At 41.0% G+C, this 16,946-nt stretch overlaps 1 protein-coding gene across 1 annotated transcript; it reads left to right on the top strand.

Moving 5' to 3' along the window:
• Positions 1-2,833: 2,833 nt before the first annotated feature.
• On the top strand, positions 2,834-16,141 carry ACTR10 (actin related protein 10). The gene is made up of 13 exons (XM_084287098.1): positions 2,834-2,981; positions 5,058-5,130; positions 5,612-5,694; positions 6,653-6,761; positions 8,410-8,517; positions 8,877-8,944; positions 9,251-9,330; positions 9,730-9,765; positions 11,311-11,390; positions 11,479-11,552; positions 11,948-12,029; positions 13,526-13,727; positions 14,892-16,141. Exons 1-13 carry the CDS (start codon positions 2,905-2,907, stop codon positions 15,071-15,073), a joined length of 1,254 nt encoding a protein of 417 aa, XP_084143224.1. The 5' UTR covers positions 2,834-2,904; the 3' UTR covers positions 15,074-16,141.
• The last annotated feature ends 805 nt before the right edge of the window (positions 16,142-16,946 follow it).

Genomic DNA, 16,946 nt, shown 5'->3' with positions numbered 1-16,946 from the left:
GCTTGTTCCTTTTCCTCAGTTTTCCTTGCCAAGAAGAAGCAGCCGACAGGATATCAAAATGGTCGTATGAAGAGTGCAGGGGCTTATACTGAATTATGGGACAGAGTTTGAACAAAAGATATACAGACTTTATGAGGAATATACAGGCTTTGCGAGGAGTTTCCCCTGGGTTTGTCACTGTAGAGTTCCCCTTCTTTACACCTTTCTTGCACTCCCTCTGCAGTGCCTGTATTCCTTGTGTTTCCTCGAAATATACAGAACCCTTCCAGGACGCTCCAAGTACTTCAGCTCCTTAAGTTTCCAGTCCTTCTCCACACACATGGACCTTCTCTTCTCAGCTCCATATTTCCGACTCCACTTTGTGACCCAGTTACATTTAGGGCAGCCAGAAGGGGGGCAGGTGCCAGGGCTGTGACAGGAGCAGAAGAGCTCAGGGATTTGCAGAGCTGCTAGTCAAACAACGGGCCAGTGCTGAGGTTTGCTCAGGCGATAGAGCAGATGGTGGCAGCATCTTTTGCTGACACATCTTTTGGTGTCTCACATCATTCCCGTTTATCGTCCAACTCTACCACACAGCTCCACCTTCACAGATCTTAAATAGAAAGGGTGGATGTGGGACAAACAGCACTCCGGCAAAGTACATGAAAAGCATCTAGAAACTAACAGCAGCTCACAGCTCACATAGCTTGTGTTTGGGGCTACAGAGCACACCAGTACGAGCCCTTGAGTTCACTGTGACAACAGCCTACGCTGAAATCTCACTTCATTGAGTGCCCTTGCTGCATATACACACTTCAGGCTCTTTTGCTTGCCTATCTGGCATGAGCAAAACCACAACCCACCAGTTCATAGTTTTTCACTATTTAAAAAAAAATATTTATTTCATTTTCCTGAAAAATGAAATGGGTCCCACACATTCATTTGGTACAAATACCCTATGACAGATCTTTTGGGGTTGTGATCATGCCGACGCTCCTGGGCATGTATAAAAATGCCTGAAGAGCGGCTGATTTTACAAATCTGGTTATTGTGGGGAAAGGAGCTAATGGGTAGGGGAAAGGAGGTTGTTGATGGTAGTGGGATAAACGTTACCTTAGGAATCTCTTTCTCAAGTGATCCCAGATTTGCATCACACTAGCCAACATCTGTTATAAATTCCCTTTTCCCAGAAAAGGAATCAAGTCACAGGAAGTCATATATCACAACCAATATTCATTAGAACACCTTTTATTAATTAAGCTCTATTTATAGTGCCAAGCTGTTATGACTATTAGTAGTTAACTAATGACAAACTTCACTCACTTGCACACTTGCTCTCATTGGTTTCCAGCTGGATCAACAGTTGCAAGGCCCAGCTGTTTATCCAGAAAATGACAGCTTGTCAAAGGACACCTTCTTTCTTTGGGTATACAGATAATCCTGCTGTCTCTCTCAGCACAGAGCAGCCTTTGTGGATGCTGGTGGATTTACACAAGCTGCTGCTGATGTCGGTGTGTGCTGGGAGCTTTGGGCAGATGCAGCAAACTCTTGGTGTCCTGTATTACTTCTTGCAGACTCACATATTGCTTTTCAGCGTGTATCTTTCCTCTCTTTGGTCTGTTTCTGGGTAACAGCTCCTCCATCCACACCGGTAGGTACCTACAGAACCCATTCACACAAACTCACACTAAGAGGCTTTCATGACACGGCTGTTACCAACCAGAAATGCCAAGACCATCAAAGCAAGGCTGCGTATTTCAGAGACGTCAAGTAACTTGTAAACAGAAAGTGGTGACCAAGCTTACCTACTGCAGAGCTGGCATCTACCTACAACACAAAGATTTAGGATTATTTAGAACAACTTAACATTTCCTAACCTTGATGGAGTTAAAGCCTCGGTACTGGGTCAAAGTATTTTATTAAATACAGTCATATACAAACTTGCACACATACAAAATACACATTTTTATTTTCTCCAAAACTGAGTAAGATCTTGGTTTCAGTGGCTTGTTATTTTGTGAGGACTTGAGGCGACACAGTGTTTTCACAAACTCTGCAAAATGCTGATGTGACTCTACGATTGAGTCTGAACAGTAATTCACCCCTTCAAAAAAAAAAAAAAAGGCTGATGAAGGCAAACCCCAACTGCACTGGCACAATAAACTTTCATGAAAAAGTAACTAAAATAGAAGTAAATCAAATTACACTTTTAGCACTTGGGTCCTTGGGTCTTATCAGTCATCTCCCACCAGGGCTCACCACCTGTGGCCACCAGGCAGAGGCAACCCAGTCCTGGATGCATGGGGTAGCATGGGCAGGTTTGGTATTTCTACCTTTGGTATATTTGCAAGTTTTTATCTTCACTTCCTAATTGCCATTCTCTTGGAGTAAAGAGGTGTAGTTTATGTTTTTGCTTGTTTGGTTGTGGTTTGTTTTTTTGTTTGTTTGTTTGTTTTCCATGACAGTTCTGTTATTTCTGTTGGAGAGCAAGGCTTATTGTATCCTAAAGGGTTACACCTAGCACTTCGGTACATTTACATGCCATCCTAATAGCCTCCTAAGTGATAGCTTCCTATAATTTCCTTCATTTATCCCTGCCCATGGCAGGAGGGATGCATCTAGGTATCCTTAAGATCCCTTCCACCCCAAACAACTCCGTGATCCTCAGCTTTCTCCTGCCCTCCTCCTGCCCCTCCGCTCCCCGTGAGGGAGCCGCCATAAGGCGCCCCCCTCCGCCTCCTCTACCCGGGGCTGACACCCCCATGGCCGGCCGGGCAGGGCTGCGGGGCGGAGCGGCGGGGAGAAGGACGGCCCCGGTGTGGAGAGGGAGGGAGAAAGGAAGGAAGGAGGCAGGGAGGAGACAGGGAGGCAGGAAGGAAGGCGGCTCCGCCATTGCGAGGCTGTGGGAGGCGAGGGGAAGCCGCCATGCCGCTCTACGAGGGGCTGGGCAGCGGCGGGGAGAAGACCGCCGTGGTGATAGACCTGGGCGAGGCTTTCACCAAGTGAGTGTCCCCCCTCCCCGCTTCTGTCGCGACTCGCCGGGGAGGCCATGTCGCGATAGCAGGGCGGTCCTGGCGCCGGGCGGTTGCTTCCGGTGCCTGCTGTCGGGAGAAATAATTAGTAAATAATGAGCTTGGTGGTTGTTTTTTTTTCTCCCACCCCCTTCCTATGGCGGTTTGCTTTGTGTAAAGCCGACCACAGCATTGCTTTCCGATCTCGTGTTTTGGGTTAAAAAAATTAAAAAAGCGACGTCGCACACGGGTGTTGCAGAGCCACCCCCCGTGTCCCGGGCCAGAAGAGGCTGCAAGTGGCCCTGAGGTTTCAGGAGTCTTGCACAAAAGGAAGAAAAAACAACACACAAACAAACAAAAAACATTACATTGCAACAAAACCATCTCTTAATAGACCCTTGTCTTTGTTCTTTTGGGGCATTTACCTGCTCAAAATCCTGGTGCTGTCTCACCCCCCCCGATGAGGTACACTTGTAGGAGCAGGGTTTCATCCCCAGACGTGTTTTTGTATTACGTTGTACTTGCTTTTTTTTTTTGAAATGGTTGTATAATTACATGCTTGAGGCCTGGCTTTGTTACCTGGAGGTCACTGGTTGTGGAAAGGATTTAATAAAACCCAGCCCAGGTGGAGACAAGTAACTCCCTGAGTGGCCTCCTGTGGCTTTGTCGTGTCACTGATCACGGCTTTTCCCAAATTTGGGGTGCTTTTGTACTTTTATCCCATATTCTCGTACAAAAGTATTTCCCTTGAATAGCATGTTCTTAGGGGCTGTTTCCATCCTTTGTTCTTACAGAAGTGGTGGTAATTTCATTACCTGTGAGTTACCTGTCGTTTTTAAGTATGACTGAAATTAACAGAAAGTTCAGAAGTTACTAGGGTGACAGGTAAATGCAACCCTATGCACACACTGGGACTTTTGTATTAAAAGTACTTGAATTCCAGCGGTTTCTAGCTTTCTACTAGTGTTTTCTACTATTGTTTCTTCTGACGTTTGTACTTAATCAAATCTTGATTTTCTTTTGTTTTTTATATGGTTTCTACAATCCATGCTGCCTATGTATTTTAAGGTGTAATCCATTTATGAAAACCAAATAGGTTTCCAAGAATTTCATTTGGGAGTTGTTACTATTTGTATTGTTGTGTTGTATCTAAATTGGATGCTGAGTTCTTGTGTTTTGTCAGGAGTCCTGTAGTGGTGACCAGCCATCAGGAGGTGGTAGTGCCTAAAATTGCCCAGGGTACTTGTAAAGGGTACTTGTAAAGGGAGGGTACTTGTAAAGGGAGCACATTACAAAGTATAAAACAAGCTGGAAAAAAGAGTCCATGGGCCAGTGCTGGTCAGCAGTGAAATGGGCTGCAGGACCCTTATGATTGCGGTCATCAAGTCTGTCTTCTGTTTCTGCCAAATGTGCATCCAGCAGGGCGAGGGAGGGGATTGTGGATTAGCTATTTGGAAGAAATTCTTTACTTTGAGGGCAGTGGGGCCCTGGTGCAGGCTGCCCGGAGGAGCTGTGGCTGCCCCATCCCTGGCAGTGCCCAAGGCCAGGCTGGATGGGGCTGGGGGCAGCCTGGGCTGGCAGGAGGGGTCCCTGCCCATGGCAGGGGACTGTAAGGTCCTTTACAACCCAAACCATCCTGCGATTCAATTAACATCACAAAAAGTGAGGATTTAAAGAGGACATGATGACTTGGTGCTGCCAGTGTTTACTGAGAGCTTCAGTGAAAACTGGGCTGATATGGAGGACACAGGAAGGTACTCTGGAAATTTAATAGGTGGCAAGGAAGGTTGTAGGGGATTGTTGTCAACAAAAAGTTATATTCAGTGGAAATTAGGAGGCACATCAAAGTTGAGCTTTACAGTCCTTACAGGTATTTCACTTAATGCAGCTGAGAGGGAGTCAATAAAGAGGTATACAATTATTCTCGTTCAAAATAACTAGATAGAAAAGTCATATGTAAAACCTCCTTGCAGTTACAAAACTTCTCCTAATTAATTACTCTTTGGTGCATAGGCTTGTCTGCTAATAGTGACTTCCAATGATAAAGTTTTCCATGTTTTCTTTTAGGTGCGGTTTTGCAGGAGAAACAGGACCAAGATGCATTATTCCTAGTGAAATAAAGAAACCTGATGTCCCTAAGGTAAACTATTTTAGTTTTGCAATGTTTAGTATGCTATAATTTTCAGGGGGAATTTTCAGATATGTCTTCTGTTCATCATCAAATATTTTTCATTATAACAGCTGCTATTAAATATTGTAACTAGATACAAGTAAGTGTGATACCAATATGTGTAAGTTGGTACTCATTGCTCATGTGTCTTATTTTGGGCATTTATTGAGACATTTCTTTGCCTGTGCTCTTTTTTAGTAGAGAATGGCAGCTTTGGAAAACTAATGTTGAGATAAGTTACCAGTAAGAAAAATTAGTTTGAATAAACTCCAGAGTTTAGTTATAGGGTGAATTGTGAGGTGCATTAAGTACATATAGCAAAACAGGCAAGAGTGAGTATTTCTTTATATGTATCAGTTTATATATATTCAGATGTATGATTGATCATATCAAAAGAAATATATCTATGTCTAATATTTATGCTGACGATGGATATTTCTTTTCTTCGCAGCCTATCAAAGTTGTCCAGTATAATATTAATACAGAAGAGCTATATTCATATCTGAAGGAATTTATTCATATGTTGTATTTCAGGTAAGGGAAACGTGGATGTTAATTATTCATGCCTTCTGCAGCTTTTTTCTGAGTGCATCTAGAGGTATTCAGGTGTCACTGGAGACTTCTGTCTAGTTGAGTAGGAAAATAAAAGATTTCGCAGGTTGCTGCCTGGCTGTGTTCTTGCCAGAGAAATTTAGTGGTGCTGAGATTTGGGTTATATTACAAAGAGTTAGGGGTCTGCAGCATCAGCTTCTCTCTAGAAATAAAATATGTTTAGTAATTTGCCTTTTAACTTTGGCACTCATAAAGGAGTAGATGGGGAAGTCATTACCTGAGGAGTTGTACTGATTTTGGTAGGGCCGAAGCTCATCCTACATCAATGCAGAACTCATTGCTGCATGACCATGGTTTTAAGGAGAAATCTTAACATATAGGACACTCGTGCCTGATTAATACATGTTTTTGTTGTTTTTTTAGTATCAGTGAATAATGAAATTGGAGCTGGTAATTTTCTCTTTATTTCCAGTCTGTACTTTTATGCAGCTCATGCAGCAAATGAGTACTTAATGTCTGTGCCTCAGATCTCCAGTGTTGGGTACTTTTTTGTGTCCCTTATCATTGATTTGTAGTTGAAATCAGGACATTTGTATCCTCTCTTTTATGGCTATACTGTATGACACTGGACAAGCCATTAATGACTACTGTGCATGCCTATTTTTGCATTTCTTTATGTTGCTTTAGAAATGCATAACCTTTGCAGCTACAGGCTGCTGGCAGAGAGCTCTATTACATGCTTTCTATAACTTGATTTCCTAACTTTCTATTGGGAATTTTTTTTTTATACTTCAAATTTGGGAACAAGACTTTGAGATTTGCCATGGAAAATGCTATCTAAATGCAAATTATGATTTTCAGCAGAATGGAATATTAAGGTAGGGCTTGTAGTATGCGCATAAACTTGCCAGTTTTGTTTTATACATCTTGCTTTTTTCAGACATCTGCTGGTGAATCCCAGAGACCGTCGTGTTGTGATCATAGAATCTGTCCTCTGCCCTTCACACTTCAGAGACACACTCACAAGAGTCCTTTTCAAGCATTTTGAGGTATGTGTTTCACTAAACTACTGTATGTGCTAAGCATAGCACTTGGCAGTAGAAATCTTACAGATGATCACGACAGTATGTGGACAAAGACATAGAAATAACGCCAGAAGAATGAGAGAGATATAAAGAAGATGAAAAAAATCTGATGATCATCTGGGGAGGTGAAGCTTGGAGATCAAACTAAAGCACCTTAAAAAGGCTGCAAAAACCAGCAGCTATTAAGAATATGAAAGGTTTCTCTGGCTTGTATGAAAATACAGCTCACATCATGCTGTTCCAGACAGATCCAATAATTTCTATTGAGCCCTGCCGGAAGCCAGAATTTATATTTAAACACTTCTTAGTGCTCTGTCATCAAATCCCATGACTTTTATCAGAGTCAATATCTTTGTCTAGCACATGATCTTTGGCTGTACTCATTTAGAAATGAGAGCTTACCTGAAATTCATTATCTCCTCAGCTTAATGAGTCTTTTTGATAGAGTCAAGAAAAATCCGAACCTAACCCTTGTTTAGTTCTAAAGTAAAATGTATTGGAAGGTGGTTCCATAACTTTTCCAATTCAGATAGAACAAAAGTTGAAATTCTTCTATAAAAAGCAGTAAAAGTAGTTTGTCTGCAGTGCTCCTCCACGACGATTCCACAACACAATTTAATAGCTGAAGTTGAAATTCTGCATCATTCTTTCCCATGATGGATACAATTTTCTGACTTGAATTCACTGAAATACTTGTATGTGTTTTTGTCCCAGTCCTTCTGTCTCAAATCCCTTTCTGGGGAAAAAAAAATGTCCCCAATAAAGCAAATGCACGCAGACTTGGTTGTCTAAAGTGACTCATGACTTGGAGAATTATATTTTGATGGAGAGGCTTTGTAGCATGTTAAGAAGCCAGTTAATACTGAAGTGAGGTTAATTCTCTCTGGCTAATACTTCCATCTGGTGCAACGCATAAGAGTGGCATTTTAATACACGGTCAATATTATAACTTGTCTCTGGGCCAAGCACCAGTAACGTTGCCCTTTAATGCAGGCTTTATTGAAATTGCTTCTTTAATTCACGCTTCAAGGCATGATATTCAGTAAAGGAACAGTCACAGTCTAGGAAATTTGTTTTGTAGAATTCTAGGGGAAGAAAGTAATTCTTATGTAATCATGACTTGAGTTTCCATGTTGCTTTGGGAAATACATTTTAAATCACTTCTTCTGGGAGATTGTGTGCACAGAATGTTGTAGGGCACGCTTTCATGGTTTTTCTGTCGCCTTTAATCACATCTTCAAATGTTTATGCAGCATTTCAAGTAGTCATGTTTGTTTCTCTAGTTTCTTTTCAAATGACAATAGGAAATCTGAACTATGACTTAAGATTAATTCCATAATTAACACTTTCCTTATGAGTCCATTCCAAGATAAAATATTACTGAAGTGCCTTGTATGTACCATGAACTAGATGAATATAGATCTTACTACCCTGTTGTATTTTATTAATTACTACATGACTTTAAAAACTAAACTAAAAATTTATATCTCAAGATACAATTACTTGATTTTGATTTTAATATAACATTTAGGGAAAGCATCATTGCTTTAGGTGTTTCATGTTGTTTGTATTTTTCCCTCTCCTGTCAATTGCCCTCTTGGTTTCCATGTAGGTACCTTCTGTATTGTTTGCTCCAAGTCATCTGATGTCTCTCCTGACACTTGGGATCAATTCTGCCATGGTGCTGGACTGCGGATATAAAGAAAGCTTGGTGCTGCCTGTATCCTTTAATAATACAGAACGAAAATTTTCAGCAGTAAAGCTATTATGACAAGCTGCTATTTTATAGGCTTTCAAGTGTTATAAAAAATTATACAAACAGATTGGCCAATGCAGCTTTTAGTTATAAGATATCATGACTTGGGGAATCTTTTCACAGCTGACGTGTTAAGTCTGTGTTCCACTGAAGTTTGGGAAAGCTGGTATGGGATTCTTAGGTGGTTTATGACTCTATTTTTATATATTAGTATTTAGTTTTGGAGAAAGGTAGCTAATGTAAGAAAATGTTGGGGAGAAGCAGCAGTTCCAGCAGACTGAAAACTTGTGCCAAAAAAGGAGAATTTCCTGATCTTCGTGTAGATATATGAGGGAATCCCGATTCTGAGCTGCTGGGGTTCTCTGCCGTTGGGAGGAAAGGCTATCCACAAGTAAGTTCACCGTTACACGTCCCAGGCTACTTTTGATTGATATGTGGAAGTTACCCTTTGATCAATGACCAAAGATTCCTACTGAACATTACTTAAATCATAGCTGTTGCTCTGCCAGTATTCCATGTTTAAGTTACCACTTTGTGGCTTTTGTTGATGTAGTAAAAGTTGTGGAAACCTGATCTACTTCAGCCTGTATTTAAAAGAATCTAGCTGAAGGGAGTAAATAGTGTCCCTTAAGCATAATACAGAGAATTGTCCCGAGTTAATAGCTGCCTTTACCTAACTTAATTTGCAATGTTCTAGGGAGCTGGAATATCAGTTGTTGGAACAGTGCACAGTTGATACAGGATTAGCCAAAGGACAAAGCCTTCCGTCTGTGATGGGTAAGGTCTGTTTGCTGCAGTGTAAGTGCTGTGAGCTTGCACTGGGGAAAGGGGATTAATACTGACAGTGAATTAAAAGATATGCATATAGTATTCATTGTATCTTACATGATCTTTTCTTATGATTTCTTTCCATATTAAATGAGTATATTACTTCTCTAGTAAGCTACTCATAACACTAAGTTTAAATGAAAGCCCAGATAAAAGGTCTGTAGTGTTTTTTCAGTCTCTTTTGAGAGTAGGCTAACTTTTTCTGTTCGTTATATTCTTCTACTTAGACATCTTTAAAGGCTGCTGTCCAAGTGGAACTGTCATAAACGTAACTCAAAGTTAGTTTGTTAAATTCTCTTTCTACTTGAAAAATTTTTGTTCTAACTGATTTTGTTGTTCTTGCTGCAGGCTCAGTTCCAGAAGACATAGTAGAAGATATAAAAGGTAAAACTTTCTATTTTGTGAAGCTCTAGTTTATTAAATTGTGCAGTAGAGGAGAGAATGGTAATAACAAGCACGCAGAACTTTGTATTCAGGTACTTATTTTGGCTTCTCTGTTTATTGTATTTCTTACCTACCAAAAGGACTTGCCTTGTTCTCCCTCTTTGAAAGCGAACAGAAAATCATGTTGAAATCCTCTTTCAGGTTTAGCCTTTGTGTTGTCCAGAGAGCTCATATTTTGGTAGAGTAGTGCAGTAGGAGTGTTAACACAATTATATATCCTATGATCAGCAGTTCAGGTTAACTTGGTGTTGCTTTTTTTTTTTTTTTTTTTAACTACCAACACTTTGTGTATGAATGTGTACAGCCTGCACTGCACATGGTACAAAGTTAGCAGATCTAATTTCAAAAATTCCCATCGTAGAAATGTTTTGCTTGTAAATGCAACATTTAAGTAATTTTAATATCATGAAATATGAGTATTTTAAACTGATTTTGTGTAGAAATTAACAAAGGGTCTATTTGCCTCAAGATTAACTTTGCAAAAAAAATAAATCAAGTGTGTATAAAAGACATCTTGATATGTTAATAAGTAGGCAGGAGGAGTTGAGGACTACATTTACATCAAAAGAAAATAAGATATCTCTTTAGGCAGAACTTAAATGGGCTCCTATGTAATGTTTCATGTGATATAAAAATAGTTATAATTGCAGAAGGTGATAACTAATATCTATCTTCTGGACCAAATTAGGAAGAAATCCATCAGTGAAATGTAAAATAACTGAAATACAGCTGGTGCTTTGTCAAATGGAAGCTCCTTTTCTAATTCCTGGACTTGGAACACAGTTTCCTGATTGGTTCTGGTTTTGATGGAATCTCTTGGAATCAGATAATAATGTGTTAGGGTTGAAATTAGGATTGCTTGTGTATTAAGGGTTGTTTCTTTGTGTCAACCATTTATGAAGAAGATTCTTATTATATGCATATTATTATTATTATATGCATTGTATTCTTTTAATATAGCACAAATTAATAGTAGTAGGCATACAAATAAAATCGTGGTCTGTCAGTGCTGCTTAGAGAAAAAAAAAACTTCTGGATTTCGTAGGAAGCTGAACAGTTGCATTAGGAAAAATACATGATCAATGATTGTTTAAAACAAAAAAAACTATGTCATATTTGAAGCCATAGTGCAAGACCAGGAATGGTGTGTTTGACAGTGGAATTCAATCTCTGCCACCTTGTGGTAACCGAAAACATGATTAATAGCATCTTTTGTCTTCAAATCTTATGTAGCTTGTTTGAGAAAGAAATCTTGCCTGTTCTTACATAGTTCTGGTGTCAGTTTCATTCAAATTTATGATCTAGATACATCTGAATTCAGATGGAAGTGTAGAGGTTTGTGTTGTGCTTTTTGTTTGTTTGCTTTTTTTTTTTTTTTTTTCTGCCAGCAGGGCCTAAAATGTGTTCTCTAAGCAGAATTGTCTGTTTTATTGATGAAAGCTTCCAACAAAGTCTCTCTTCTGCCCCTTGTTTTCTTTTACAAAGTTCGCACTTGTTTTGTGAGTGATCTCCAGCGTGGGCTGAAGATCCAAGCAGCCAAGTTCAACATTGATGGCAGTGCTGAGGTGGGTGGAGAATGAAACTTACCCTGGTCTTTTGAAGTGGACGTAGCCATTTTGGCCTTTAAAACAATGCTCGTGTTTTTATTTCTAGCGTCCTCCGCCACCTCCAGATGTGGACTATCCTTTAGACGGAGAAAAGATTCTCCATGTAGTTGGCCCCATCAGGTGAGAAATACGGTAGTGAAGCGTTTGTCTTTAGGAGGACATTGTTTTAACTCTGAGAGCACTTAAATCTTTATAAAACTGAATTGTAATGAAGCACTTGCATTTGGGAAGCACTTTCTGCTTCCCAAAGAGCTCACAACTGAAGATGAGCCAGCAGATGAGAGGGGTGGGGGAAAACAGAAATGGAGCATGAATGCATGATGGCGAGACAGGTTTAAGTGGAGTGAATGAGACTGTTGCCTCCCCTTTGGCACTGCCTGGTGCATGCGCTGCATGACAGAAGAAGCTGTGATGTTGTGCTGTCGGCAGGAAGTCTGTAGTTATTTCCAGCCCTGCTGTTAGCTCACGGGGTAGCATTGCTTCTCATTAACACTCATTTCCTGTCCTTTCAACAGAGATTCAGTTGTGGAAATACTGTTTGAACAGGATAATGAAGAGACATCTGTTGCCACTTTGATCTTAGATTCGCTCATTCAGGTATCTTTATCTTCTGAACAATTGCTTGAGCATCTCCAGAGTTAGGGAAGCTGCTCTTAGAAATGTTTCTTTTTAGTGTGATGCCCCCCTGACTGCAGGTTAGTTGGTTTCAAAATCTCAGCACAGCGTGACTCCTCAGGTTCTGCCACATGATGAATTACTGTGGGGCAGCAAGGCACCGTGTGTCATCTGCTCTGTGATTGTTTTCGTACTCCTGGGTGTACAGCAATTTATTTAGAACAGCTTTCAGTTGAGAAAAGCAGCAATGCAGTGCTTGTTCCTCAGCAAAAGGGAGAACCTAGCTTGCGTTTATTTTGGTGGTGAAGCTCCGTACATACCTATATGCATACAGACAAAGGAGTAGCTAATGCCTTGTTGGTACAAGAATTACACTGCTTGAACCAAAGTAACAGGTATTCTATTTCTTCGTTTTTCAAGGTGTTTTGCTCACAGTTAGACTTCCTGCAGACTGCTTATTTACCTGGATAGAATAAAGTGAATTTGGGCATCTCTGTCACAGGCAGTATTTTAGAAATATTATGGAAAGTTTTCTCAGCATATACAAACACTTCATTTCTAACTAGATTTAAGAAAAAAATGATTAGAAAACCAAAATAAATGGAAATTTTCATTATGATGCGTTGTAAATTTCATTTCCTTCCTGTAGTTACTAATGTCATTTAAATTAGTTCGCTGAGACTTATTTTACTGGAGAGTGACAGACTTTGATGGCATGACAACTATTTCAGTTACAGCTCCTGATGTTTAACAAGATCCGTTCCTGGATCTGTTCCCTCCCCTCTCTACCTCCAGGCCTTTACCTTGCATCGTTCTTTGGCTTTCAAAGACAAATGTTAAATTTTAAAAATGTCAAAGAGTGTCCAGTTTCTACTGCTGGACAAGAGGAGCACAGAGCTCTGGCAATGGATTTTTTTCAAAGGGACTGTACAAATCTGCTTGTTGAAGGGCAGAACTGACAAAGCTTGGTTTTCTCGTGCCTTTGTGTCTTCGTGTTGGATTAACTGATACAAAGGCAAGCTCTAGCTTTTCTACCACGGAGGCTTCTGTAGCATCTTTTTCCTGTATGAAGCTAAAAAGAGTCAAGCTCACGTTTAACGCTTTTCTCTCCAAGAGCACTGGTTGAGGTTTTGTGTGTCTCTTCTGGCACATCTTCTCCCAGAACTCAGGGGAATCAGTCACCGATACCTCTGTCCTCTCTTGTCCTGGCCCGTCTCAGCTACAGGGCTTTACAGTGACTCACGGCACGCTCATGCAAGCCTCAGCTGGGCAGGTCCTTGAGCCTGTTTTTTTTTTGGAAAGTCTGGGTAGAAAATGAAGTAGATTGTTTTTCAGAGAAGTAACAGAAAACAGTGATTGAAATGCATAGGAAAACTAGCTGAATTTCTAAGACACCTTTGAATGCTTATACATGCAATTTCAATGAGTGTTGTGGGTTTTTTTAATGTGTTTTTTGTTTTAATTCTCTTTTGCTTTAGTGTCCAATAGACACCAGGAAGCAGCTGGCAGAGAACTTGGTTGTTATCGGCGGCACTGCCATGTTGCCAGGATTCCTGCACAGACTCATGGCTGAAATCAGGTACCTGGTAGAGAAACCAAAATACAAAGAAGCGCTCGCCACTAAAACCTTCAGAATTCACACTCCGCCTGCCAAACCCAACTGCGTGGCGTGGCTGGGAGGTAAGAACGAAACTGACTGTTAAGCACAGGTACAAAATGGATAAACAAACCTCCAGGGTGGGATTTGTCATGAATAAAGGGCAGTAAAATTTAGGTGAACTATTGAAAGTGAGCTGCACCTGAGCTCTGTGGAATTGTTCTGCCCTCCTGGAAGAAATCGTGCAGACTGCAGCTCCCTCGGGGACACTTGGAGGGCAGAATGGCACTGAGGTTTGCGGGAGCTTTAAGCAGGTGACGGTGCAATTTGAACCAGCGCTGAGTTGAGTTGACTCGAGTGCAGTGCATGGCTACTGCCATGGGGTGGCACCAGTGAAGAAATTAGGGAGAGCAGAGAGAGACCTGCAGCCTGCAGGAAGATCTCGTTTGAAAAACGAGGAGCTGCCAGCTGTAGCAGGGCTCTTAACCTGCCTCTGAAGCTCCAGGGTGCCAATAACAAGTGCTTCAACTGTGCAGTGGAGTTTGGATGCAATACAGACAGGACAGGGAAAAAAGCATGGTCAAGAAGGGCTTTGCATTGCTAGCAACTCTTTCCAGGAGGATTTTCAGACTGGAAGGAATTCTCGCTTCTCTAAACTTCTGGTTAGTAAGCTGAGACCATCCGTTATGTATGAGGAACTCATTTTGGTTTTATTTCCGTATACTTTTGGTACGTGTTTATCATATTTTAGTTTTAAAACTTTTTGAGTCTCATTTTAGGATTAGCAAACAGGAATGATTTATATGCACCAAGTTCTCTGACACTTTCACTGGCAGTGCTAATCAGCCGCTGTGCTCTAAATCTTCTCACAGCTTGGGGGAATTTCTTGTGCTGCATCCTTTTTTGGGAGAGGAAATCTCCTTAAACGCATGAGGGTTTGTTTGAAGGGCTTAACATCAAAACTTGTAGAAGGCTTATCATAAGAAGGGGGTCAACTGGGCCAGTTTGTTCTCAGCAGAAACTATTTTTTTTTTTGTTGTTTTCACTTAGTTTCAAAGGACTTTATTGGAAGCAATTTGAGACTAGCTGGGCTACTAAAAAGGAAAGTGACTAGAGCCTTTCATTCCTTTCTTTTTTTCAGCTTTGTCCAAAATAAACAAATAAGATTTGTGATGAGAAGTAGGAAAAGAAATTCAGTACAACAAATAAATGCTTTTTTTTTTTTTTTTTTTTTTTTCTCAATGTAGGGGCCATTTTTGGAGCACTTCAGGACATCCTTGGGAGCCGCTCTGTGTCCAAAGAGTATTACAGCCAGACGGGCCGCATACCTGACTGGTGCTGCCTCAATAATCCTCCACTGGAAATGATGTTTGATGTTGGAAAAGCTCCCCCACCGCTGATGAAGAGGGCTTTCTCCACTGAGAAATAAGCACCTAAGTGCTGCGCAAGGATTCTCCTCATCTATTTCAAGTACACACACGCACACACACATTGGGAACTCTTTTTTTTTTGTATTAAGTAATTTATGTAACACTTCAGTATGACCAATGTGGATGGTTTTGGGTAGTAGCATGCTACGTACTAACGCTGTATTTAATACCATGTCCAGTTGTTGTTCAGAAAATTAACTTTGGCAACTACGACGCTATCCTGTCCTCTTCTGAAAAGATGTGTAGTGATGAGGTGTAGCTTACTGAGTTCTGTTTGTACAGTAAATGACATGGTTGAGATTCGTTTTAAGATATTTTGATTTAAAGTATGCTCAGAAGAATAACGGACAGGCTCCTTTGGGAAACACCTGTCAAAGCTTTTCTGCCACATTCTGTATGAAGTATTCCACCCTTGAATCACCTGTGAGGACTGTTAGGAAATGGTTTGGGGCTGCTTAGTAAAGGTGCTGGAACAATATTTCCCCTGCACAGAGAGTCCTGCTTGCAGAGTTTTAGCAGAGAACTCTTCTGCCTGTAATTCTCAGCTAACAGCTCCCCCAGTGCCTCTCCTCCAAGGAAGGATTGAACCGTGTAAGAATTATGAACGGGCGTATGAGGAAATCTTGAACCTGTTACTGAAATGCCCAGTTCAGGAGTCACTCCTTTGCCCTCCTTCCCCCCATCAGAAATATTAAAACCTCATTGTACTGCAACAATAAGTATTAAATGAAAATACACTACAGAGAGTTAATTGCTCCAGGAAATGATGTACATTTTGACATGAACACCGTATTTGGGAAAGATGCTTGTTGTAGCTGATTTCCCCATGATGTTTGCTAACTACCTGCTGGGGTTCTCATAGCACATCTCTAATATTTAAGCATATGTTAAAAGAAACATTCTGGTGGTGAACCTGAACAAGAGGCAGCATTTAAATAAGCTTCTGCATGACTTTGCCGTTCTGTTTCAGATGTTTTATTTTAGCATGTGGGGTTATTTGACACACGGTAGTTAAGATAAAAAGAAACATCTCCTGTTTTTGAAATTAAAGAAAAAAAAAAAAGGAATCACTGCTTAAAGTGTTACAATCTGTCACGGGGGAGATTTTACTGGTTGGTAACAGTCCGATAAGCATTAGAACAAAGGATTTCTTTCCAGTGGTGTTGGCGGCTGTATCTTTAAATCTCCTTCTTCCTACTTCAGATGAGCTGCTTGGCTGTCGTACAGGAAACAGGAAAATAAACAGACGTCGCCGTGAGCAGTTCTCAGTGCTTGTTTTACATTCCTGGGACGAAGCTGTTTTTTAGCGGTGATTTCTCAGCCCTCAGAGCACGATGGGGCCTGGCCGGTGCCTCTTTGAACTGACATGAGAGCCTCCAGTCCAAGCACTGGGTTCCCAGGTGAAGCAGGTTGTGATCACCATGCACACGAGTTTTTTCCGTGGCAACTTGTGGACAGTAAGAGTCTGCTGTGACAGAAATGGGTTCTTCAAAATGCACTGTGGGGTTTTACCTCTCAGGCCACAGCCTGGACTCAGACCAACGGGTTAAACACTATCGATAGCTGCCTGCATTCCCATACTGTGAGGTATTTGCAGTCTTTTATTTCTCAGAGTTCTTTTCTTGCTTGCTTCTGTAAACCTCCAGTGGTTTAATGGTTTAATATCCTTGGGGCTGCTTGTTGCTGAGCAGATTCTTGAAATACCAGCGTTTCCCCTCATTTTGTTACGAGTTCAGAACCTTTGCTCTAACTGCTCTTGTTCCAGCTTACCCACTCCTTTCTCTCTCTCCTGCATCAACACCAAGCACCTGCTGGGTTGAGGCACTGCTGTGCGGTGTGCGGCTCTGCCCTAACCCTGCTCCCAAGGCTGAT

Source organism: Netta rufina, assembly GCF_964035555.1.
Source record: "Netta rufina genome assembly, chromosome: 5".
NCBI classification, from domain to species: domain Eukaryota; kingdom Metazoa; phylum Chordata; class Aves; order Anseriformes; family Anatidae; genus Netta; species Netta rufina.
This window is presented reverse-complemented; position numbering and strand designations above follow the sequence as displayed.